The sequence below is a fragment of the Embiotoca jacksoni genome, unplaced genomic scaffold (genome assembly GCF_022577435.1).
Source record: "Embiotoca jacksoni isolate LCO1_2020_lvr unplaced genomic scaffold, fEmbJac1.0.p SCAF_9, whole genome shotgun sequence".
In the NCBI taxonomy this organism is placed as follows: Eukaryota; Metazoa; Chordata; class Actinopteri; family Embiotocidae; genus Embiotoca; species Embiotoca jacksoni.
In genome coordinates this window covers 2,426,784-2,453,470 of record NW_027185447.1, presented here as the reverse complement: position 1 = coordinate 2,453,470, position 26,687 = coordinate 2,426,784, and the positions used below count along the sequence as shown (strand labels likewise).

Genomic DNA, 26,687 nt, shown 5'->3' with positions numbered 1-26,687 from the left:
TACTTTTATCTCATGGTTTAATGGTTGGTTGATTTGATTAGAGAATATAAATCTAACAAAACAGTATCAAGACACTGACTGGACGTCTGGCCATGAATTTGAACCACCAGACAGCTTTATAAGGATATCCAGGTGGAAGTATAAACATCCTGCCATCGTTTTAATAACAGATTCCTCTGCTCTGTTTTGTGTCAATCATACAACAGGCTTTGTCAAACTTAATTTAAGACTTTATTGCTGCACAAATGCATTGAAGGCAATTTCAGGTACGAAGAATTCAGGAATAAAAAGCAGGACATTAGAGCATTTCTTTATTATTGAGAATGAGAGAGCAACCTCCAATTATAAACCCAGCTCAGTGTTTATTAAGATAAATAAATAAAAGTTAAAAATAAATAGACTATTAAATACAGTATAAAACAACAGGCAAAAAGGAAGGAATTTGCACAGGAAGGAGTTTGCTCTTTGACGAAGGAACAAAATGGTTAGAAAGGCAGCAAAAGTAGGAGACTTTGGAAAGAGATGGGAACTTAGAAAAATAATCAGTTTGGCAATATGGTACATGGTGAAATCATAAAATTTTTTAACTGCAACCAATAAACCAGAGTAATAACAAAACAAAAAAATCCCTTTTCCAAAGATGGGTCTATCTGCTACAACAGAATCATACATTTGAAAATACAGTCAAAATTCAAGTAAAGGAAGGTGTACATCAGTAACACAATGATTTGCAGTCATCAATTAAGAGCACTGGGGGACACTGTCCTCTATACACTAGTCACTACACTGGAGAGAAGCTTCATTTATACAGACAGAAGCCAGCTCTCCCTAATCTTCCACAAAGAGGCACTTTAAAATGTCTTTAAATGTCTGGAATGAGTCAGGCGCCATCAGAACGTTAAGCTTCATCCCATCAACATGTTACTCAGACAAATGACAGGAATACGAATGAATATTTGGAAAGCTTTTACAAAACTAAATGAGACACTGAAATTGCAAACCCAACTGTTATCAAGCATGAAATCATCTCAACCACAACATTTTTTTTTTGTGTGTCTTTTTCTTTTTATGTGCATTTTCCCTCTTCATTGCCGGCACTCTACTAACACGTGAACTGCATTCTCATTTCATTTACACTATTTGTCACGTTGACACAATTTCATTTAGGTCAGGATTTTGAGTGTAATTGCCCTTTTTTTTTCTCTTGCAATTCAGCGACAAACCAAGATTACCTTGTTCTTGATCCAAGTGCTACATTATAAAGTTATTTTTCCCAATGTTTTTGGTAACTGCCCAAACACACACAATATAAGAGAAAAATAAAAAGTGAATCTGTACACAAAGAGTACCTCATATATGTCCTCTCTTAGAAACATCACTTAGCTTAATTTTCTGCACAGAGCCATCAGGACGGCGGTAACAGCACCAGGTCCGTCAGCAGCACCGTCTCTTTAACGCTGGGCCAGCTCAAGCCTCTCCGCGCTCCGTCCTCATTGGTCGAACAGGAAATGGAGCAAAGTGCCAATTAAAGGGAGATTCGGTTAAATCAGTGCCGACCACAAACTGGACTCCACTGCTCCCATTTTATCACACTTAACTGTGCTTCCCTTGTTTGTGCAATGCAACAAGCTCAGGGTGCTGTTTTGTAAAGCTGAAGCCACTCCCACAAGTTGATTGATTGTTATGAAGTCGGAATGGATAATGTAAAAATAAAAACTAAATGCATGAGCAATAAAATGTATCTGTACAGAAGACATGGATAATAAAAATAGATATTTGAATATACAGAGTCTACTCGTTACGTCTACTGTTGTGTATTTGCTCCATTCCCTGTGGATAAGGTGAAGAAATCGAAAATGTACAGTCGGCCCGACAGGATGGCACGGTTCTCTCGGTTCTGTTGATCCAAAGCCGTCCCTGCAGTGTTGCTCCAGCTCAGCTTAAAGTTCAAAGGGCCGCCTGCTGCAGCGCCCGATCTTAACTCCCTTCATTGTGAGGATCACACTGCAAACACACTCAGGGTGCTGGTCTGGTCCTTTAACCCCAAGATGCTGTAGGCGATTCTTTTCAAATGGCCTGGCAGCCTCACCCCGATGTTTTTAATGTCCCTGCAGAAGAGAGAGATGACGGCATATAAGAAAAGCTGCGCATGGATTTACACTCTGGCCCCGTTCCAACACTGTTCACACACATCCTTCCTGCCGCTCAAGCCTTGAAATAATCATCAACTCATTCCAACGTGATGAAATACCAGCCTGGAGCTGAATCTATTCAAGTTGGATCAGTTCTGCTGTAGGTGGGGTGACATCCAAGTCCGTAATCTGCCAAGGTTTCAAATTATCTTCAACATTAAAGGGTACTGCTGGAGGCTCATGATGCAAACCTGCAAAAGCCCTGCAACACACCAGCCCCAAGTCAAAGCCTTAATCACAGCCTTAATTACTTAACGAGGATTGTCCCTGTTGACCATGAATCACTTGTCTGGCGAGCAGAGGGTGGCTCGTAAATAATTGCTGGCTTTCCAAGAGTGCTACCAGATGCCCCGCGATGGAAACATGGGGCCATGAAATCACACCATACTGTATGACAAACACTTCAAACGGGTTCGTTTCGGCTTTACAGTCTGCCCATCTTCCCAAGATCAAGACATACCGACAGACATGGCAGAAGGGGGCGGGGCTTCTTTCAAGCTGGTCATGTGGTTAGAAAATGCTGTGGCCCCCGTTATTGCCCCAGAGCAACCTTACATTATGTGCTTCACTAACCAGGTTGAGTTCATTTCATTAAATTGCCCCTCCTCCACATCTGGGAAGATCTAATTGCCTTAATCTACCTTGTGATAGATTCAGGGGTGATCCGAGCACACCTCTTCAATCTTTGAAGTACAAATGGGGCTTCAAATCACGCTCCTTTATCTTCTGCTCTACAAGCTATTCTCTCCTCCTTTTTTTCCCCCTCCTTTAATGTCGAAGAAGCCACAAAAGGCATTTTTGCCCCAAAACAGGGCAAAACTGGCAGTTTTCGGGGCTCAAGCAAAAGTGCTGCTCGGGGCAGCTCGAGTGTGTGGGTGCAGGGAGGGATGGCGGAAAGAAGAATAAGAACTGCAGCAACCACAAGCCACCACCGCCGGCCCACCACAAATGAGCCCACTCCTTCTCCTTCCCTTCATTATATTTTCCATCTCAAACATTTCTCAAGTTGTAACTGAGGTCAGAGATTATATTGTGTGCAAACTATTCAGCTGGCTGTTAAAAAGTCACATTTATAAGCAAACAAACACCAGAGGGAATCCATCACAGACTTCATCTCAGACAAAAAACATCCTACTGCAATATATGTTGTTTTAATTCACCACATAATTTGACAACAACATTTTCCTCTTCTTTCCCAACAACATGCAAGCAAATAAAATAAATACAGTTTTAATGTGGTGTCACTGAAAGATGTCCCACTTACTCGTTCTTCATCTGCAGGACCTGGTCCATGGTGACGACCCCGGCGCAGGTGAAGTTCTCGCTGTATTGGCTCATCTTGATGGACTCCAGCCATTCAGACACCGACCTGAAGGGAGAGCCATCAGAGCCACTGGTGCTGGGCAGGCGGATGGATATGCTAGCAGAGGAAAGTAGATCCAAATGATAACAATCAGCAGGCTTTCCCACAACATAGGCGGATGACGGAGGACTGTAATTACTGTGCAGGAAACCAATTGGTGATAAAAACCAGTCGGGGGAGTCGGAGCGAGAGACGATTTAGATACGAGCACCACAGCCTTTTGTCCTTTCTCACTGTTTCTGGCTTTAATGCTCACTAACAAAAGGGAAACTATGCATTCATGCAAATAATCATATACTAAAATAGCTTTAGTGTTCCTCGCTGACAGAAGTGCACAAACATGTCTTACATTAGCCCGGCAGGCATGGTGTCAGTGTGTCCCATAATGTTTTCAGTAGAACATCTTAAAGCTATTCCCCCTTTTTTTCTCCAGTCTAGTCCCTAAACATCCTGCGATTCCTAAAATTAAACTTAATGGCAAGCTGCTCCAGGAGCTGTTTAAGTGTTTTGAAGCCGGACCAATTTAAGTCTTTGGTCAGTTGGCCAAGTCCAAGTTGAATGTCAAGTCAAATGAGACGTTTCCCCTTGTTTCTCGTCTCTCTCTCTCTACTCTCAACTGTCTTAAAGAGACAAAAATAGTAAAAGCCTTCAGTCTAAAGACAAGCTTCAACCTATGGAGAGCAGGTCCTGAATTTCCAAAAGCAATCTCACTCATTTTCATGTTGGAGTTGTTCTTGGTGACCTTGTCGTATGCTGTTTGCTTTCCTGCAGAATTTTTGCATGAAAAGACTTGAATGTTTAATCTGTAAAATTTTAAATCAAGTTTCTAGATCCTCATATGCAAGTCTCACAGCAGTCACGTTCATTGTGCGACTTAAGCCTGACTTGAATCTAAGACTACAGCTCTGGTTCTTTAAGAAGTTCCTCTTCTTAGAAATGACTTTGATTGCTTGTTATCACAGTTTCAGGCTTCATACAGGACATAGATAACATCAACCACAAGGGAAACTGCAAGAGCCCAGGGGGAGCTAACAGAAGTGAGACTAAAAATAGAATTTATATTAGTTGTATTTCAAAGATTTGGGTTACAGTTTTGCTTCCAAGAACAGGCTGCCGATCGTGGCAGCTACTGTTAGCTCTAAGCTAGAAAAATACGCATATTAACAGCCCTTCGCCTGGTACGTAAATAAATCTTACCGTGGGTCAAAGTCTGCGATGGTCTTCAGGGAGTCTGGGCTCCGCAGCAGCTTGTCCAGCAGGCTGACAATGTCTCCGAAGCGTGGCCTCTTGGAGCGGTCCTGGAGCCAGCACTGCAGCATGAGCTGGTAAACGGCTGAGGGACAGTCCATCGGGGCCGGCAGCCTGAAAGCCTCGTTGATGGCCTTCATCACCTGCAAGTGGTTTATCAGAGGACTCATTAGATCTTTATTAATCAAACCTGTGGTGATTTCTAAATATATCTTTTAACATGAGAATCTTACCTCGTGGTTACTCATGTCCCAGTAAGGTCTTTCTCCAAAAGCCATGACCTCCCACATGACGATGCCAAAACTCCACACATCACTCGCCGAAGTAAACTTCCTGTATGCTATCGCCTCTGGAGCCGTCCAGCGAATGGGGATCTTACCTCCCTGTAAAAACAGATCGAGACAGAGAGATGAATAGCAGTAAAGATCCACAGTGAAGCCTCGAAACACCCGGCTGCTCGTCGCTCTTGGTGTGACTGAGGTGAGTCTTGTTGCCTGAAGCTCTCAATAAGGCCCGTATCTACTCACACTTGTGGTGTACGTCCCCTCGGGGTCGTCCTCCAGCACTCGGGACAGGCCGAAATCCGACACTTTACACTCCAGGGTGTTGTTGACCAGGATGTTTCGGGCAGCCAGGTCGCGGTGGACGTAGCTCATGTCAGAGAGGTACTTCATGCCTGCAGCGATGCCACGCAGCATGCCAACCAGCTGGAAGGAGGAGAACTCACCATCGTGGTCCTGATGTGAGAAAAGAAGTGGAGATCTTTTTTTAGTTTTGTGACCAAGTATTTAGTAAACTGAGAGAGAATATACCACAGAATAATCAAACAAAAATTGACTTTTTAGGATTTTACAAAATGTTTTAAAGGATATCACCAAGCCCTATCAATTAGAGATCCACCAATTTATTGGTTGGCTGGTTTAGGGGCTGATATTGGCCGATCATATATATTGGCATTGGCATACATGTACAGAATATAATGCAGAAAAAGATGCTTAGGGTCATTTAGAAATTGTTCTATTTGTGTTTATATTATTTTTTTGTTATTTATAATTATTACATTCCCAGTGAAGTTCACTGTTTCAGTGCAGTGATGTCATATTGGACAATAAGGCTTATCATTTAACTGTAAAATATCCTGTCTCCATTGCATAATTTTGTCCAAAGTGTTTGATAGCCACATTTCAGTTGATATATCGATATCATTTTTTTTTTTTACTTCCTAACATCGGCATCACCTCCAAAAATGTAGTATCGGTCAGGCTTTACTATCAATGTAAATACATTTTATTGGTACAAATACAATATTTGAATGATAAAAACACTGAACGTTTAAGTGTCAAAGTAGTGACGGAGACATTTCCATCAGCACACATGGTATGTGGTAAACTTACCCTGAGGTACCTGTCCAGTGCTCCGTTCTCCATGTATTCAGTGACGATCATTGCATGTTTAACTGCACAAAGACACAAAAAGAGAGCAAATGATGAGTCCGAACTGGCCCAAAATAGGTACGAACATATCAGTTAAGGGATAAGTATTTTTGAGGGAAAAAAAGAAAAAGGCGGTAAACTCACAGAAATCCTTACATTTGGTGACCACCCCCTCCAGACGAATGATGTTCTGGTGGGAGAACTGGCCCATGATGGAGGCCTCGCTCAGAAAATCCTGCCTCTGTTTTTCTATGTAGCCGGGCTTCAATGTTTTGATAGCCACCGCCACCTCCTTCCTCCCAGGCACCTTCAGAATACCCCGGTACACCTCACCGAACTCCCCTGCAGGAAAACAACATCATTGGGGCCGCTGATTCGGAAAACACATACGAAACGAATGTGCATTTGATACGTCTTCTTAAGTTTCTAGCTGCAGAGGTTGGCTTTGCAACGCAGTAAAAATAAGGAAGTCTCCGGGGCTGTTTTGCCTGAGGCTCTCTCACAGAGGTGTGTTCTGGCTGGGTGTTGAGAGAGAGCAAGTCTCCTCTGTTTAATTGGTGGATGGCCTGTGGTGTGGGAGCCTGGGAATCAGCTGTCACATGAAGAGAAAAGGGGGGTCGCATGGTCGTGGGAAATGGGGGGTTGGAAAATGATGTTGGTTCAAAGGGTTAACGTGGTTGCACACCAATAAATGTACCATTAATGAAAAATCTGGGCAGTGCTAAGGAAGGTGTTCTGACATCTGTCCAAAACTCTAATTCAGCAATACTTTCTTTTGTGCGATCGCTTACATCAACCTGAGCCAAAACACGTGGATCCCGCTGCCAAGAGTTGCCCCACAACAAAATGTCTCAACTTGTTGTGTGTGAGTACTGAGCCAGATAGATGTTAATCTCACTAAAGTAACCGCTGTCAGTCAGCTGCTAAACTGTGGAAAACACACAATATAAACAGCAAATCTGGGGGATTGTAAAAATCTTTCAACATCTCCGAGCTAAGGCCCCACAGTAGATTGTCTCAGCGGGGTTGTCACTCACCAGCTCCAATGACCTTCTGTTTGGTTATGTGGCTGGGGTGGATTTCAGTGGCAAACTTCAGGACGGCTACATTGGGGTCCTCGTATGTGTGTGGATCCACGTAGGTCTTCAGAGGCTTCAGTTGCTCTGTGAGCCAAAGAGAGAAAATTGTTGTACGTTGAGAAATAAATAAATTGAATAAAGCGAGACAGAGAGATCAGAGAGATTTTTCCTACCTGGGCTGGAGAAGTAGGTGTCCTCTGGTCCTTGTCTGGTGTGAGAGTTTCTCTTCCTGAATTAAAAGATAAAACCCATCTTTCAACCAACAAATGGACTTGTGTGTCTACCATTTGCCTGCTTTAATATCAATAGCACATAGCAACCATTGTAAGCATTTCTCTAGATGTTCTGAGGCTTTCAAAAGGATCCTAACACTGCTGCAAATGCATCCATTCAGAGAGAAGCGGCCCTTTGATACAGGCTGGCGATAAACTGTGTTTGCCAAGCAGATTTATAGGCTGAAAGACAGACGAGCAGGCGGGAGGGTGGTGGGACAGCCGGGCTACAATCTGCTACAGTACAGACCCAGGCCACCTTTACAAAGTACCTGCGGCCCAATACAGAAAGAACCAAGCGCCTCTTATCGCCAACAATGTCCCACTCTGGACTAATTTCCTTTCAAAGGCCCCAATACTCACTAGAATACAACCATTGAGCAATGACAAGGCACATTCAACGCAAATTCCTCCCTAGTGAGTGCTGGGACACAGATCCAGATAAAGAGAAAGTTGGCTGAAGGAAGAGAGAAAAAGAGAGGTGAGGAGAGAGTGAATGTAAAGGCCATTTGGAGGCCCCACAAAGGAAAGGCAGAAGAATGAGAGAGGAAGCCGGTGAAGGAGGCTGATTAACAGAAGAGAGGCGGCAGAGCTCACTGACCGTCTGCGCAGGAACAGGACCACGATCACTATGAACAGCATGACTGCGCCTCCGACTGCCGCGCTGAAGATGACTGCAGTGTGGTTATGAGTGAGGGGTCCTGGAAAAGAAAAAGAAAGGGTGAGAAATCCCATTCATGAATTAAACCTGGTGAAACTTTTTCTGCAGTGGTTCTCCTCCGTACCGGACAAGGTCTCAAACTGCTCCTCCATGCTGGAGCCTCCGTGGCTGCCGTCACTGCTGAGGGCCTGCACCCTGAACAGGTAGGCCGTACCTGGGTCCAGATCGGGGATCTGGATAGAGTTCTTCTCGAGTATGAGCACGATGTAGGTGGTCATGTCCAGGTTATCATCCTGGGAGGCAGAAGAAGGGAGCTCATGAAATTCAATCAAAAGAACCAGTGTCACTGCTGGTAATAGAGACTTGTTTTGTTTAAATCTAAGAGAACACATGAGAAGAACCTTTTCATTTCAATACATTGCAGGAGGATGAACAAGAGTAGCACACCTTCTTGCGGTAGGTCAGTTCATAGCGGATGGGCCGGAGTTGGACCCGTGGTCGAGGAGATACGTCCCAGTAAAGGGACAAGCTGGTGGGGGACCTGTCAACCAGTCGCATGGTGGTGATTTTGGGGGGATCTGAGGACCCAGAGGAGAAAATACTTGAGGATTTTTTTTGTGATGCGAAAACCTCCAAAAAATATGAAAAAAGCGTGGATCCGCTCTTGTGATGACATCTGGCAGTTCATCTCCGTCCTGCACGACTGGAGATAGCATCTGTCATTACTGCAGCACAGAGAGCATCACACCACCGCCTCATCTCAGCCGTGCTCACCTGTGTAGTGCAGAGACGTAGTCAGAGCGCTGGTGGTTGGTGGCCTCGCAGCCCGGGGCATCGCCTGACTGGCAAACAGCGACACACCGCTCTGAGCCTCCACGGTGAAGGTGTAGTTGAGGTGAGCGTCCAGCTCGCTCACTGACACCTTGGTGTCGGTCAGCCCCGCGTTGGCCGGCTCGTAGCGGACTTTCTCTCCACAGGGTTGGCACACGGTGCCCTCGCAGCGCTGGCATTCAACGCTGTAGGTGATGTCGGTTCGACCGCCGGTGTCTTCGGGTGGGCTCCAGGAGAGGAGGAGTTTTCCGGCAGAGAGCTGGGTGGTGGTGGCCACAAGATCTCGCGGGGCGGAGGGGAGGCCTGACGAACATGTAACAGGAGAATGTGAGACAGAAACAAGGAAGAGGAGAACCACAGAATCTTTTGCTGACATGATAGAAAAAAGAAAAGAAAAAGAGTGCTGCTCTGTAAAGGAAGTCCTAAATGTTTCTGATTATGAAAAATGCATCTTACAGATTCAAACTCGCACCTCAATTAGGAAGTCAGAAAACATGGCACTTAAAGCCACACCCTAAAGTATGCAGGAAAAAAAAAAACGCACATCTTTACTATTCAACCAGTCACTTTCAAAATGTCTCTGTGTTGAGTACAAACTAGGATTCTCATGTGTGGCTCATTGTCAGCTAACATTTTAAAATGTTCTTACTGCATAGTTCTCACCTGAGCAGGGTCCGGTCGGGGGGTCATTTGGGGCCCGGTAGAAGCCATCCATGCAGGGACAAAACAAAGCTCCGGAGTCGAGCCTCTGGGTGTTGGCAGGACACGGCTCACACTTGCCACCGGATACTGCAGCTTTGAAGAAGCCCAACTGACACTCTGCCAACACAAAAAGACATTCGCATGAGCAGTCAAACAAGGACAATAGTAACTTCAGGCCACATCCGACGTGACAGAGCGCAAAGCCAGTTCCTCCAGATCACTGAAGCGTCTTTGAAAGATCAGTCAATGCTGTGAACTTTTCCATCGTGCGAGGAACACAGCCAGGCTGAATGGACGTGTTATTGTGTCAAGGCTAAAGGTCACATGTGGGCGAGTGACAGACATATGGGAGGGAAAACAAAGTGAAGACCCAGCACAGTGTTGACTCTGCTCATTAAAACTCTGTCCACTCCAGTAAGAGTGGACACATGAGCCCAGCCCCGAAACATAAACGCAGACTCTCTGCTTCGCCGGCACTCCTACTCTTTACTTTTTCAACCACCAACCCCCCCTCTGCTGCTGCTGCTGCTGCTGCTGCTGCTGCTGCTGCTTTCTTACCGGCTCCCTCTCAACAAACACAACCAGTTATCCCACATTCCACGACTCTAAGTCAGTTTTCAAAGCTGTGAGAAATAGAGGCAACTAAAATCAGCAAAGCACCAAGAAGCAGCATCCGTTTGCACTCAACACTCTATTATATTTTTTCCTTCATAGACCTTTGAAACTGTATCGCCTCGATAAGATGACACCTAATTTCACACGTCTAACTCGGACTGAAGAAATGCAGGTAGAGGGTCCAGCTGTGCGTAGCGGTGGTGAAATATGAACTTAATACGGTGTGAAATTTTTGAGAGTGCGAGCCATAAAAGAGAGTGAATATGAGACGGCACCCCTTTAACTCTGCAGGAGCATTCCAACGGCTGCTGCTGCTCGTGTCCTCACACCGTCACGCACGCGCACACACACACACACACACACACACGTTCCTGTATGCACTGCACACATGCACACCCACCCACATGTATGCACAAAATACACATATATGTATGCAAAGCACACTTGTGGATACATGGGTAAATCTGACATCAGAAGGGGGATTATGTCCACTGCCTGTCACCTGTTCATGTCCCTCTGCTAAATCAATTCAGATACGCACATACATCCACACATACACATATATTTATACATACACACACACTCCTTCCTTTAAAAAAAACAACTATGACAGATGTCATAAGATGTTGACAATGCAAATGAGAGCCAACCTGCAGGCCAAAAGAGGACAGGGGAGAAGAGACATGAGTGAGACAAGAAGACTGTGACAAATCAGAGATCAGTCGGTGTAGAAAGAGGACGTGATGGCCAATAGAAATGAGGCATGCAGAACAAGAGATTAAAGCACTGGTTGGGGAGACGCAATGAAACATTAAGTCAAAGGAACAACACACAGTTTGGACGCCAGTTTCCAACAGAGGCCAGTTGAAAAGCAGAGCCAAGGACAAAGACAAGATCAGATTCACTCAAGAGATACTGTCTTTCTTTATGGTTGCCTTCCACTGCGGTCCACATGAATGAAGTTCAATTGGAAGCCACACAAGTGACCACACACACACACACACACAATACAGAAAAGCACATGGTTTGGGCTGCATTTAAGTCATATCAGGGGGATTTACTCGTTCGACCGTAAGTCTCACTTCAACTCCGCAGGGCTTTTTCTGTCACCGCAGTTCACAGAGTTCGGAGCAGAGCTGCAGTGAAGAGGTGCGTTTTAACTGAAGAGCACGACAACGCCGGTGTAAAGAAAAACATTCAGCATGAGAAGAATGTTTCTCCAATGGGCTCGCGTGTTACTCAATCCTCCCCTTCAAGACAGCATCTCCTTTCTGTCCCGGCCAGCTGTTTCACCAACAGCCACTGCTACTCATTAACGCAAATGAGGCAGGAGGTGGTACGAAGGAACAGAAGGTGCAAACCAGAAAGAGAGGAATACTGTATCCTGCTGAGGACTGAAGAAAGGAGGGAAGAAAGAAAGGAGGACAGGCCAGGGTGAACTCCTGCATTGAGTAGGGGGAACAGCTGCTGCCTCAAACTCCGATTCATAACCCTACCTCTCCTCCTCGTAATCCCCAAATTCCTTCCTCCCCTCCTTTCTCTCCTCCCAGTCGTTACTAAAAAGGCTCCCAGCTAACCCATTAACATTGCTATTCAGCACTGACCAGCAGGCAGGGAGAATGCCATGCCATTCAAGTGCTGAAAGAGAAAACACACACACACACACACAGAGGCATTGCAGATGGGAATAGCCAAAATGCCACATGGCAACTGAATAGAGGAGGACTCGCCTCTTTTTGGCGTTACAGTGCCGGCTGCGATGCATCATGGTCAGGCCTGCGGAGATGATGGCCTTACACTGCGAGTCGCCTCTATAATCAAGATGCATTCCAGTGCACACCACCCAACAGGAGGCCTGGAGCGAAGCGCCTTCGCTGCAGCTTCAGTTTCAGCCCAGCTCTCCTCTATAAAGGTGAAGGAGTTTCTCAAACATATGAGCCACAATGATAGTAAATGAAACTGGATGACTCTCTGCTGAGGTATTTAACGAGGGGATTCCTAGACAACAGAGAAAAGTCCGGTGAAAGGAAACTTCCTGGTTCCATGGAGAAGGTGGAAGAGGGAACGGGTGGGTGGGGGGTTGGATTGTTACTGGACACAACAGGAAGCAGGAAGTATGAGGCTGACGCAGCCTTCCTTCCTAAAGCAGCCAATCAAAGCATGGAGGCAGAGAGGAGCGTGACCAGGAGAAGAACAAGCGTCCAGGCGACCAGAGTCCTGAGACAGAATAATAACCAAAAAGGAAGCCAAAATGTGTTGACCCAACATGACCATGGGCCCGGAGCAACTGGGGGGTTTCCTGAGATGTATGCTCTCATAAACAAATGTCTCTCAGCCTGTTCTGACTCAAAACGTAGACTGGCCATTTCTTCCCTCCCTCTCGCTACAAAGCAAGGAACTATTTGTCATTCGAGAGGCCCCGTGCGCCTTGAGTGGCTCCGTGTTTGTTTATTGAGACTGAGTGCAGGGCCCTGGTACATTCTGGGAGCCCGAGTGGCTCTGGAGTGGGAGCCGCCGAGGGCCCCTCCGCCCCCCCCCGGTTTGTCGGCAGAAGTTAAGATGGATGAGATGGCGACAGTGATGAATGCACGGTCGGATAGATGGATGAATGGGTAACATGGTGGCTTGACAGCACAAATCGCCCTCCAGGACCTGAGGAGGTATATATGGTAGAGGGCCCACCCCCCACCCCCCTCTCCGACAATGAAGTCTGGCACTGGGCTCTTAAAAGGCAGAAAGGTCATGTCTGCCTCGGGGTAGTTGTGAGTTAAACTGTGCATGGCTTACAGGGAGTCAGTGGCCAAGTAAAACAAACACATGCTCGCAGTGAGGAGGAGGAAGAGGGAGAAAGGTTAAATTCAGAAGTACGGCCAGCGAACAAAAAACAAAACAAAAAAACAGCTTGGAAAAATAAAACCAACCAAGAAATAAATACAATGTCGAGATCTTTATAAGATCCTCAAAAGATATCTGGATGCAAGCTTTGTCTGTAGCCTCATTTATTGCACTCCCCATCCCCCCTCTCTTCAGCCCCGCGTTGAAAAAAAAAAATCTGTAATTGCAATATGTCATGTCATTTTGTTTGTATGCAGGGTGACAACATGTCATTAGCATTTCGGGGTTGAGGTGGAACAATGGGGCTCTCTGATGGGGGAGGTGAGCCGGTAACGTGAGCCAGGGGTCACCGAGGTGGGGGAGGAGGGAAGGGAGAGCAGAGGGCAGTAAAGGTGTAGGAGCTGATGGAAAGTGTGTGCATGTGCGTGGGCTTGGAGGTGGGGGGGCATTAGTCAAAAGGATTAGCTGACCAATGGAGCAGCTGTAAGGGCATTACATCTGTTTTACAATTGCACTCAGGCTTTCATCTGGGGTTGTTAACAAACACAATAAATTCCCTGATCCCCCTTTCTCCTCTCACTCCCTCTGTCCACTCACATTCACTGACAGGAGGGAGGGATCAGGGAGGGAGAAGTGTGTCAAAGAGGCACAAAACACGCTCAACAAGTTCTGAAGTGAAGCAGATACTTGGATGAAAACAATCCTGGCTGACATGATGAGACACATCATGAGGCCTCAGTTCAGCCAGTCATGGTCATTTTTGCCGTGTTTTGCCGTGTTGCGTGTAGAAGCAGACAGTGAGGTGGCAAACACAACACTGGTTTACTACAACAGGTTATGCACTGGATGCAGACGGCTGTCTGCTTCCTGAAAAGGGGAAGTGGCCAAAATGGGACCAAATGCACCAATAAACAAAATGGAAAGCGGCTGAGCAAGGCCACTCAGCGTCGGCCGACAATGGAAAGCCCTGAGCCAACGTGTCGGGGAGTCACCGAGGGATTAGGTGACCTCCGGTTTCCGCTGCGGGCCCATCCTGTTAGCAGTGGGGGGGGGGGGGGGGGGGGGGGGGGGGGGGGGGCTGACTGACTGACATGGGGGAAGGAAAGTGCTGACCTCACACACCAGCACTACAATACAATGCGCTTCACATTGCTCTGGACTCCCCAACCACAACACACATGTATCCACACAGCCTGCGGGCTTCAGGAATGTCACACAGAGGAAATATGTCCCAACACCACCAACACACACTAAAACACTCAGTAATATCACTAATGGCAGACATATGGAAACTAATAACATGTAATTGGTTGATAAAAAAAAAAAAATTATCATATTTTGGTCAAAGAGAAAGAAAAAACCTGATTAAAGCTGCACTAATAAATATTTATATATTAAGAACAGATAAAATAAAGTGATGAAAAAAATGAAATTTTAACAGTTCTCATCTCTACAGAACTTTTTTTAGCCTCATTGTTTTTGGTTTTCCAGGACAAAAACTCCACCCGAAACAACACCATCAGAACATAGATGCCCGAATTTGGACACCTAGAAAACCAGATATTTTCAGTGGAGGCTAAATCAGAGCTGAAAGAAGAATGAATGTGGGACTTGTGCTCATCAGGTGACCAGAAATAAAACCGCATATGAATGAACGCATGTGTGCACTGGATGTGTAAATTAATTAATATTACCATTAACTAGTTTGCCATAACAACTTCATAGGTTATATGTAATTTGATATGTGGTTAAATCATCAGAAATTAATCAGTCAGTCAATCAATCAATGCAACTTTAAACTTAATTTTGTGCCAAGAGCTACAATATCAGGCTGTACATTGTCAGCCATCACTATTCTTACGCTATTCTTGGTTAATGTTAAACTGCCCATCAAATACAGAATTACTTTGTTCCAGATGGCGTACTTCCCTCACAGATAATACTCTGACATAGTACACTTACTTTTGTAATAGTTGAATTTCGACAGGGTAGTGTTGTCTAAAATCGCTCACTGCTGTTATGCACTAACTGGAAATAAGCGAAGCACCTGCCAAAATATCTGCAGCTTTAATTATTTTACCCAGAAATTAACATGTTTTCTTGCCTTTTTATTTAATGCTCTCAATAAAACTAGTGGTGGCTGCCATCCAACAGCAGTGTGGTGGTACTTTGTGAAAAATGAACAGTTTTGTTCTGCGCTCTGCAACAGCTGCAGCAGTTTGAAAATACTTTAAGTCAATGGTCCCTTCTTTTCCACCACTTAGCCAAGATGGCGAGCGTTGAGTGTGGAAAAGTGTCCAGCTTTTCACACTAATTTCTTACGCCATTTTGAGTGCGCCATCCGGGTAATAATAGTTCACTGCATGTTTACATACTTGTCAGTGTGAATGCACTTATTCAATGAAAATATTGTTAATACTTAAGTATGTGATTTGGAACAGAAAATGTCATTACAGAGTATTGTGCATTTAAAAGGTAACATATCTGATATAATAGTTAATACTGAGTTGGTTCTATGTATTCTGTCAAGGCTCAACCATCACACTGCTCACACCTTTTAAACCACAATAGTATGATTTGTTGCAATCTGCATTTACAGAGTCATAGAGCTCATCTGATCTCCTCTTTGGTACATTTTCTGTCATCTTGTTCATAGCAATTGTCAGCACACCGTTCACAACAAATGAGACCCAGCAAGACGGTGCATGACACCACTTGAAAGTGTCTTCAGAGTCTCCCCATTGTCTAACCAACTCACTCAAGTTCAGCCCGCTGGGAAGATGCTACTTTGGCACGAGATCTGAGAAACCCACAAATTTAAAGTAATCACGGTGCCTTTTGAAGAACCAAGGAAGAAAAAAGTTTATATCCAGCCTGTGCATCTACACGAGTCTGATTGGGCTGTGACTTTTTTTTTTTTTTTTTTTTCTGAGATCAGCTACAGGGATCAAGAGTCAAAGGAATTTGGTGAAGCAGAAAATTTCAATGTGGGGATTATCCTACAGGAGTGAGATGATTCCATTATGAGAAATCTACCTTAAGCCAACTAAATGAAATCCTTGACATCTTGAGGAGTGTTGCTGTGTTCACGTCTCTTTGTAGGCTGACCATCAGATAAACTGGAATTGCACAAGACTTTGGTCTTAAAAGGTACAGGACGATTATGATGAAGCAGTTTGGCTCCAGGAACAAGCAGATTTAAAGACTATCCTATTTTATTGGCCATGAAACATTAGATTTCCGGGGTTTGTTTAGGATGAATTTTCAAGCAGCAATGCAAACCCTAACTTCCATTATAAGAATTCATCAACAAAAACTGAGAGCTGCAGTTTAAATTTCACCTCCACTAAATGTTTATTCCCTAACTACTATGTGAGCTGAAACATTTGTTTTTCTCTCCCTCTCCACTAAAAACTCTGTGATTGGCAGCATTGTTCAGGGTTTGGCCTCTATTTATCTTTACGAGTCAGTCGTGAAGACGTGTATTTATCAGGCAGCAAGACGAGGACCGTACAAAGTCTAAATAGTCCCATCAGGGCCATGTGAAACGGGATGTTTGAACTCCGCTGGTGTCATATTCATGAACTGCACACCGGCCAAAAATAACAGTCGCCCTGTGATTTCACGGACAACATGAACACAACACACAAAGGAAAAAACGCTTTGTTTGTCTATCAGTTTGTTGTACTTGGGACAGCTTGCGCAAGACTGTTCCTCTTGAGTAAATTGCACGGAGCGCTGAGAGATGATCATGGGATATGTGTTGAGATAAGGATATATCAAATAAATACAAGATGAGAGGTGGAAAATTTAAGCTAAAATAGACTTTTCGGAGACAGGCTGGATGTGGGGAGAGAGGTAGAGGACGGCAAAAGAGAGACTGCACAAAGGCAAAAAGAGCAAGCAGAACCAGTAGTTACTTCACTTAAAAAGCCCAAACACACCCAAGTCAATTACTACCCATACAAATCACTCACCACAGCATACCGTCACACTACATCTTAGTCACCAACTGTTTGTTACATCAGCTGAGGATGAGTTTGGAGACACGGAAGGAAGGAGGGGAAGAGAGAAAATAGTTTACTGGAACCTCTTTGGCGAGCGGAGTAATAACTTTACTGGAACTCAGTGGACAGTTGTTCCATCAGGACACTAAATCTGCCCATGGCGGTTCAAATATTCCACACTGCGTCTCCTTTCTTTATACTCAGCCTTGTGTAAACCATAATGTGGGATTAAGTCCTATTTGTTGAGGCTTTGGAGCGGCTGATGAGGTGTGGACCGGGCCACTTAAACACAAACCCGAGGACAGGCCAAGGCGGCCCGCGATCCTTCGAGGGGCGACACATGATATGCCGTTGCGTTGTGCCAGGGAGGATTATGGGTAAGGAAGGGCGTGATGGGCAGCGGAGGAAAAGTGTTTCAGTGTCAACAGTGAGTCACTAGTGGAAACTGGTGGGGTTAAAAGCCAGCTAGTTAATTGAAAAAAGATTACAATTTTTTTCCGGAATAAAAAAAGAGGGTTTATTCGTACAAAAGCGGGAGCTAAAGGACTGATAAATGTGGAAATATCCCACTGAATTTACTATTCCATTAAGGCTTTTCATGCAAAATCCCAAAATATTTATAGATGTAGCACTTATATGGAAAGACAAGAAGAGATAACAACGAAAAATAGTCAAAATAAAAGTACTTTACAAAGTCTTCATTGGGACTTCATCAATCTTGTGAGGAGTGTGATTATGTGTAAATCCTGAGAGCAGTTTTAACTCCATTTCTCATCCATTGTATGATTAATGCTGGACATAATTCTCCTTTACAGGAATCTGTAATGCCCATTTTGTGCCTCTCGACTCCTCACCGATATCATTTACAACCACTTATTTAACATTTGTGGCTCTAAACGTTGGTTGGTCTCGACACCGCAGGAGGTGATGTGTTTTATCTTTCAGGGTTTGTTTGTCTGATTCTGTGCAAGCACCGACGGCCAGCGAGAGAAGAGCGCCACACGCCACATACAGAAACCTCAACAGGAAAAAAAAAAGATCCTAGAAATACACTTTGACGGACGAGTGATGTCTGAGCCAAAAATATCGTGGCAGGGAGCGCTGATGACGAGACGGAGACAAAAACCAGATGAAGTCACAGATTTCTAGTTTCACAGGTCCCGCGGGGTCGGGGAGTCGTAAAATTGAGTGAACACATCGCCGAACATGGAAACTTTCAACCTAAGTAAGAAACAAAACGCCACAATTGAAGTTTTGTGGTTTGTCTCCATACAGGAAAGAAGTGGGGAGAATGATTAACTGTGTGTCTGTAGGATATTCCACTTAAAGCCCTGCAAACCATTCATCTTGGCCCCCGCGCTACAACCCTGTGATTCATTTCCACCTTCATCTCCAACTGCCCTCATACATCTCCGACCTCTCATTTGACTTCATCCCGGTAGTTTCTGGGGGTTTTTCTTTGTTTGGTTGTTTTTATGTGAGGGCTTGACCCGGAGCTGCTCTTCCCCTCCTGGGAATTCCACAGGTCTGGAGTAATGCAGGGAGGCTCCACCTCAGCAAACTGATCAGGAATGTACCAACCAAGGGGGAGAGGAGGACGTGGAGGTGGGCTCCAGCAGCCTCCCAGGGAAGCACAGTACTTCATTGTTCTCCTACCTTTACATTCCTCTCCTCACCTTGCTCTGTTATAAAATCACACCCCTCCTCTAAACACAACCTCTCGCTTTTGTATGACTTCTTTCTCATTCATTCCTTCTTCCTCCTCCTCCTCTGCCTCCTCCCTAATCATCTTACTTGGCGTACTGACAGAAAACTTCAGCACTTTTATTGGTCTGTAACCGAGGGGAGGGAAACTAACTGGGAAAGCCAATCTATTATAATACATGTGCATTTACAACTGCAGTACAAGGTGGGTGTTGTTGAGCGTGATGAAGGGTATTCATACCTGTATAAGTGTGTTGGTACAAACAAAAGTGTGAAGGTGGAACAGCACTCGGGGCTGATGAAAGTTTTTTATTCGTTCCGTCATTGAGCAGATCTCGACAGGCCCTCCCATATCGGTCTGTGTTGCATGTTCACATATACTGCTGGAGTCACAGACCCCAAAAGCTGAAGTTTTAAACAGAGGGGGGGGGGGGGGGGGGGGGGGGGGGGTGACAGATGGATGCGGAGACAGACAGGGCAACATGCAGCCAACATGCCTGCTCACAAGTCAGCGAGGCTCCCAGCAGCCTCCTCCCTTTTCCTCTCATCAGCCTTAAAGATGCAAATTCATCACAGTACAGTAGCCTCCCGCTGCTTTTGATCACTTTCAGTCACTCTGACGGGCCTTACCACAATAATACAAGCCTTTCTTTAGACGACTTAAAACACAACTACGCCATAACTACAAAGCCATGAGGACTAAGTTATGGTCAGACCACATAGCCACTCATATCAGAGATAAGAGAACTGATGATAATGAGAGAGCAGGAAGTCACCTGATGCAACGTGCTGTAAGTTATGAGAGTGTTTGAGCAAGACATTCACTGAACAGCATTTTAAAGTTTAAAGACCAAAATAAAACATTATATAAAACATAAAAAAAAAAAAAATCACAAATGAACATAATTACTTAGCTTTTAAAAGCAGCAGCTACAACTTGAATGAGAGCTCTGAGCACTTTTAAATTTAAATCTATTCGCAGTGCCTAATTTATCTTATCAATCAAACTGCTCAAATAAACCTTCCCATATAACTGTACGACTTGAAACCACCTGAAATGCAACATCACGTGTCCTGATTTTATAGGTATCAGTTTGAGGTCAGGGAGGATGCCAGGACATGCACAAGTAGGTCTAAAGCATTCCTTCCATTGCACCGCATTGATGTTAGCCATGGGGAGAATTCCTCTGAACAATGACAATTATAACACCGATGATAAATATCCACATACAGGCCTGTTTTACAGCGGATGGTAATTAGAATAAAAAGTAAATAGTCATTTTAAAAACACACTCTTATGGGAATCGTATCCTGGTTTACACCCAGACCAGTTCGAGTGCCGGAGGAAAGAAAGACCTTCGCAAGTACCAAATATTCAGGAGTGTACTCTTACCTTGACACGAGTCCTCAGCCTCTTCATAGCCGGGTTTGCACTGGCACTGTCCAACTTGTACTGCCCAATCCCCCTCCAGAGTGCAGTGGATGCGAGGCAACTCCTCACTGACGGCGTTATCCACGCACACCCCGCTTACTTCCCTCAGCGCCTGGTTCTCACCTCCGGCCACGGTCTCGGGGAACAGGGCGAGGCTCTTCACCGTGGCCGGGCAGGTTTTGTAGTAGACCCTGACAGAGAGAAGAGCAACACAGGCTCCGATGTCTTGAAAGGCCAAGTAGAACCCTTTTCTAGACAGGTTCTCCACCACTCGCGTCTCTTTGTTGATGCGCATTTCATTTTTGCTGGTGATCTCGTCAGGGGCGATGGTGGCCACCTTCTTGAACTGGCCCTTGCGAAAGGTCGTGCCCACATCTGCATCTGCCTCAGACGTGAAGAGGTTGAAGGTTTCCTTGCAAGTTAACGAGGCTCCATCGAATGAGTTGCAGTCGCGTACAATAAAGTGAAGGTCCACAAAAACCCGCGAGGCCGACGGACGGCGCTGGATGAAGGTGGTTCGCAGCCAGTTGTCCTGCTCACGTTCCCCAACATTGCAGACGGAGTAGGTGTAGAACTGAGAGCCGTTCAGAGTCCTCTGTACAACCTCCCACTAAAAAAAAATGGAAACACACAATCCAAAAAGGTTAGAGGTACCAACACTTACCCCTTGGGAGCCCCTGAGCATGCTGGGCTGAGCCAAAACTATACGGACGGCTAAGTAAAAGGGGCACCAGAGCACTTCACATGAGGGTTCAGCAACTGTAATCTGAACCTGGAAACGAAAACAGTCTGTGGGTTGGGGAATCCACGCTCTACACATCGCTAATTACTCAACCTGAATATTTTAACTATCCTTCACAGCAATAACACATTTCTGGTACGTGGACTTTATGAGCCTTAGCAGCATAACAATATAGAAAACCTCAAGGACTTTGACTTAGCAAGCATTTCTGACATTGCAAAGATACCAAATTATTTCCAATTCAGTCTTTTCGAATGCTGCTGCTACTGTTGGCATCTTTCCCAAATAGCATTGCTGCTTGCACACTAAAAAGCTGCCACAAATATTTTTGAGAAAAAAGAAAAGTGACAGCATGTTTTAACATAACCTTGGCTCATGAGGAACAACTGGCCCCCACGGGGGCAGAGGCTGTGGTTTTCTCTCTGCATGGAGCCACTGTGCTATTAATTACAGGAATGTGCTTTGTTGGCCGAGCGTGTGGTTCCACGTCTAAACTTGATGTACAACAACAGAACCAACACCTCCATTAAATAGCTGGAGAATTTTTTTTTTTTTTATAAGGGTCCTTTACAACTTCAAATATTCTTTATCATAAGTGATGGGAGTTATATAAGAAAAAGTGCACAATAAAAACATTTCCAACAAACCTTTAAAAAAAAAAGATACGGTAGCACCTGAAGCTTATTAGCTTAAAAAAGTAAAACAGTGAAACAAAACCATCGAAGGGATTATTTAGGGAGTGAAACTGTTTTGACAAAGTTGGGTGATTGACTGTGAGCAGCACGCCTGCACATGTCTTTGAGTCATCAGCACATGAAATGTGGCTATTTACAGTGAATTTGCATGAGCCTGACTGGCCAATTACTTTGAAACCACAACATGGAGGAAGACACACATGTCTCTGGTGCACTGGCAGAGAGATAACCACAGCATTTGGGTGTAATAATGTGTTCTCTGGACGCATCACTAAATGCAGACATTTTCCCCCGGTTTAAGGGAAAGGTAGCACTGACATGATAGGCCCCATCTAAAAACCCTCCTCTCCAAAAAAGAGGTACCACATGCTGCAAACTTTAAAAGTTAATTGCCCTCTAACATACAATTCTGGAGCTGAGGCCATGAAACCACAAAAAGCCACAAGTATTCCCAGTTCAGAGCGAGCAACTATTCTGTCTGCCTGAGCTTTGGTGTAGCCCAGACATGCTCTGGAGGCAACTCCCACAACTCCTTCTCATATCCATACCCAAGCAACCATGAGGCTGTCACATTTTATAGAAACCCTACACACACACGCACGCACGCACACACACACACACACACAGACAGACACATATATATATTTAAGGCCCACTCAACAGCTAACCACACAAGTCAAATGGTCAAATATTTTACACTGGAGGCTCTCAGCTCAGCTGGGCCCTTCATGCACATTTTCTCCATCCTGATTTCTCCAAAGGCAAATTCCAATTGAAAACATGGGAGCTGGAGGAGAAGCCAGAGTGTTACTCACCCCGGGCTTGTCCCCCTGATCTAAGGGCCATGTCAGCCAGCCCAGTTCACCTCCTGTTGCCCTCATGTCCAAAAGCACCTCTGTGGAGACATGAGAATTAAGCCAGTAAGAAAGAATACACCTTTAAACTCAATAGACTTGGAAGAAATGGAAGAAATCATCCGACTTCCATTTCTTAAAAGAAAAACTGATAGGAACACAAACAAAAATACGTTTAGAAATGAGAGTTACAATGTTCTGTTTAATCTAAATGAATAAAAGTAGCAACGTTTTTAAGTTTAACAAAAGGTTCAAAATTGCTGCTGCAAAAGTAGTTTTACAAGTTTGACATACTTTAGTTTCAGGATGTTGAAATCATGGGTATAAAATAACAAAGTACATACAATTAAAAGGGAAAATACACAAAGAAAAAAGATCCAAAAATCGTATGAACAAACTATTTCCAGGATTCACCTGCTAGTGTTACAAAGTTTGAAGGAGCGCAAATGCAGAAACACTCTCAACTCAACTGTTAGTTAATGATCAAATCTAAAACTCCAAAAGAAACAATTTATGCATCAAAGCGTTTTCAGGAAATACGAGTTTTATATACTAAATGACTGCAACAGAAGTTAGACGGATGTTTCCTGGATTCCAAAGTTCCTTCAAGGAGCTTCCCGCATGGCACGCGTTCCTCCCTTCAGCAAAACACACATTTTATGTGAACACATTTTTTTTTTTTTTTTAAAGACACTCACCTTCTTTAGTTTGTAATGTGATGAATATGCCGTTAATGAGTACATATGAAAATAATAACTGTCTGATTCCACCAAAGAAATCCATTTGGAAAACTTTTTCCTTCCTGTCTCTCCGCTCCTGGGCTTGGCTGCGACTCTCTGAGAGGTGAGCGCTGCGCTCAGCAGCTCATTCACAAACGGCCCTGCGCGTCACGGACTCCGCCCGCTGGAATGTGTGTGCGTGTGTGCGTGCGTGTGCGTGCGTGTGTGTGTGTGTGTGTGTGTGTGCGCGCGTGTAGCTGAGTGTGTGTGCACGGTGTGTTTTGTGTTTTCAGGGGGTGAGGGTGGAGGGGGGATCGTACCGCCTGAGAAACTTTTGAAACCTTTAGGGACTGTTGGACATTTTGTAGTTTTGCGAAAAATTGAGAAGGCACAAACTCAACATGTCGTGTGTTATTATTGAAAAAACTTTTTAACGTAAAACTGTCCAAAAATGTCTGAGGAAGGAAATGAAACAACTGCAGGATGAAGTTTATATTATCAAGACCATGTGGTAAATGATTGACCTGCGGGCTTCTCTTCATAGTGATCATCACAACTGTGGGTTTTATTTTCACCTTTTTCGAAATTGCCTGCAAATATTGTGGTTATTTTCTTGTCCTTTGCTCTTTACTCAGTTGAAACAAACAAGAAATGATTATGTTGATTTCGTAAAGTATAGTAGACACCTTCTCTTTGGCTTCCTGATGCCTATGGTACATGTCAAAAGCCCTGAGAATATATAAAATAATTCATCAAGGGGACTTATGGTAGAAAAATGGTAACTGATCAAATTAATATTTAAAGATGTGAAACTATGTGTATATATCATTTGCACCTCCATTGAAATAATTAGTGGACTAGTTGACTGACAGTAAATTATTCCCTCTGTTTTATCACCAATTTATCTGTGCAAACAATATGATTATTCATTAGTCAAAGTTTCTGAAGTTTCTGACACTAAGATGAAACCAAAGACTATGAAAACATCAGGTCATTGATAAATTGAGAAAGTGGGATGGGCAGTTTACCATTTTTTTTTTTCATAATAATAACAATAATAATAATAATAATAATGAACAGATTACTGGCTATATTAATTCAATAATAATGATTTGAGCTCTAATCTGCACTATTTTGTCTTAATAGCAAATTTCCAGTATCAACTCAATAGCATGTAAAATAAGTGGAGTTTACAGGGAGCACTTTAAGGTGCCATATCACTGGTTACAGTTTGCCTACCTGGCTGCCTGCAGGGCACCACAATCATTTCCATGCAGATATTGATTTAGATTTATTTTCAACGTTGAATGGGTCTGAGGAGGGAAAAGAAGCGGGATCCGCTTTACATGACGCGCCTTTGTTCTGAGCATCCCCACATACAGAGGAGGAATCGTTGTGACAGGCGGAGAGAGATGTATTCATATCAGCATAATAGCAACTCTGAATACCAGAATTGAAGAGTACAGCTGGCCTACTGATAGCCCGTCATAATTTATGGGAAATATCCCAAAAATGTAGCCCCCTGCCAGTCCTGGAGATAGACGGTGGTCAAGTTATGAACAAAAAAAGGTTTAATCTAGTTTCTCAGTCTCAGAAGGGTGTGTGGGAGTGGGAGTGGGAGCGGGGGAGTCCAGTATGAATATGGGGGAATTAGGAAAAGTCCTTTACCTAGCAACGTCTGCGGAGAGGAATTCACTGTCAAGCTTTATCTGACTGGCTCTCATTGTTTGTTGCCCAGTGTTACTATGGCAAAACGTTGGGCAACGGCTATACTCACGATGAGGAGGTGCTGTGCTTTACATCTTGCTTCCATTCCCACCCTCCTCTTCATCATCCTGTATGTCAGTGAACACAGAGCTGTAGCTGCAGGGTTGTTCCTGGTACCTCAGAGTTTATTCCCACATTGTGTTTACCTTTCAGCCCCAGTCTTGTCCTCACAATAGATTGTTACAATACAGTGTGTCATTGATTGGACACGTCTCTCTCTCAAACACACACACACACACAGTAGCATTGTTGTTCACACACCTGTGACGCTGACACTGCGAGAAAAGAGGTGGGCTTCTGCTGGAGCGGGCCGTGTGCACCCGCCCTTCATCCACCACTCACCCTTCCTCCTCCCTCCTCCTCTGCCTCCCCCCGTGCCTTCTGGGGGGCTCCAGTTTCACAAAGGCCCCCCCCCTCAAACCACAGAAGAAACTCTGTGGCTCTCTGGGAGCTTTTGAACCCCTAAAAAAAATCCAACCACTCTCCCGCCCGCCTGCTCTCTCCTCCACAGCTGCCTCCACACTGCCTCTCACACCTCGTCTTTAAGTTGTGAGCAGGAGAGCGAGGGGAGGCCTACTCAGTCATGGGTTCAGGTTCATGATGGCATGAGTTCGGAAGGAGGAAGTGGAGCAGGGACAGAAGAAACCTACGATATCCTCCCATTTCTGTGTTGATGTTAAACGATAAGACGCGCCTGAGGGGCCTCGTGTGCATTATCCAACCCGGAGAGGCTGTTGAATATGCATTGTTCTTTGTAGTGCAGCACTAAAAGCTAACGCAGGATGTAAACCGAGAACTAAAGTGGATTGGGGTGTGTGGTTGTGGGCTGGGGTGTGTGTGGATGTGTGTGAGTGTGTGTGTGGGGAGGGGGGTTAGATTGAGGTAACATGTTTTGGGTCTGGGTGGGTGCTGGGAGGGCTGCCAAGCACAGGTGTAAAGCAACTACAGCAGCAGGGGTGGGGAGGCAAACAGCAAGGCCTTTGTTTCTCTCTCTCTCTCTTGCACACACAAACACACACACGCACACACACACACACACACACACACACACACACACACACACACACACACACACACACACACACAGAGCAACAAGTGTGACCCAGGCCGGCATATGTGAGAACAGGACATGGGTCATCTGTTAGTCTGATTAGCTGTATAGCCTCCACCCTCCTCCGCCCTCCTCCACCCCACCTCCTCCAGCACCTGATCCTTTTGATCTCACTTCATTCAGGCCCTGTCATGAAAAAGTATTTCCATGTGCCTCATCAGATTTACTGCTGCCTGATAAGGGAGATGTGTGAGGGCGGATTAAGAAGCAGGTTCAAGGTACATCAAGCTGTTTGTACACATAAAGCTACATTCAGTAAAGACAGTTCACAGTTTAATCAAAGATAATATCACTATGAATCATGCTACTTTGATCAAACTCTAACGGCCTGAAGCCGCACCGCTAATAGCTATCGCCAGTCGTTGAACACATGGCAGCTGGATTTTCTCAAATCAACGTACACGAGAAACATCTGTAAATTGTAT

The 26,687-nt window shown here is 44.7% G+C and overlaps 1 protein-coding gene across 2 annotated transcripts; it reads right to left on the bottom strand.

Annotated features, from left to right (window-relative positions):
• Positions 1–294: 294 nt before the first annotated feature.
• epha2b (eph receptor A2 b) lies at positions 295–23,486 on the bottom strand. 2 transcript variants are annotated; one of them, XM_069141030.1, is made up of 17 exons: positions 23,364–23,486; positions 22,627–22,706; positions 20,336–20,984; positions 9,743–9,898; positions 9,023–9,382; positions 8,696–8,826; positions 8,373–8,541; positions 8,189–8,288; positions 7,489–7,544; positions 7,274–7,399; positions 6,381–6,578; positions 6,198–6,259; positions 5,331–5,540; positions 5,037–5,186; positions 4,753–4,946; positions 3,457–3,612; positions 295–2,108 (listed from the first exon to the last, which is right to left on the bottom strand). In XM_069141030.1, exons 1-17 carry the CDS (start codon positions 23,446–23,448, stop codon positions 2,000–2,002), a joined length of 2,991 nt encoding a protein of 996 aa, XP_068997131.1. In that variant the 5' UTR covers positions 23,449–23,486; the 3' UTR covers positions 295–1,999. The 2 variants fall into 2 exon arrangements, with proteins under 2 accessions (XP_068997131.1, XP_068997133.1); XM_069141032.1 differs by having other exon boundaries at positions 6,393–6,578.
• Positions 23,487–26,687: the final 3,201 nt, after the last annotated feature.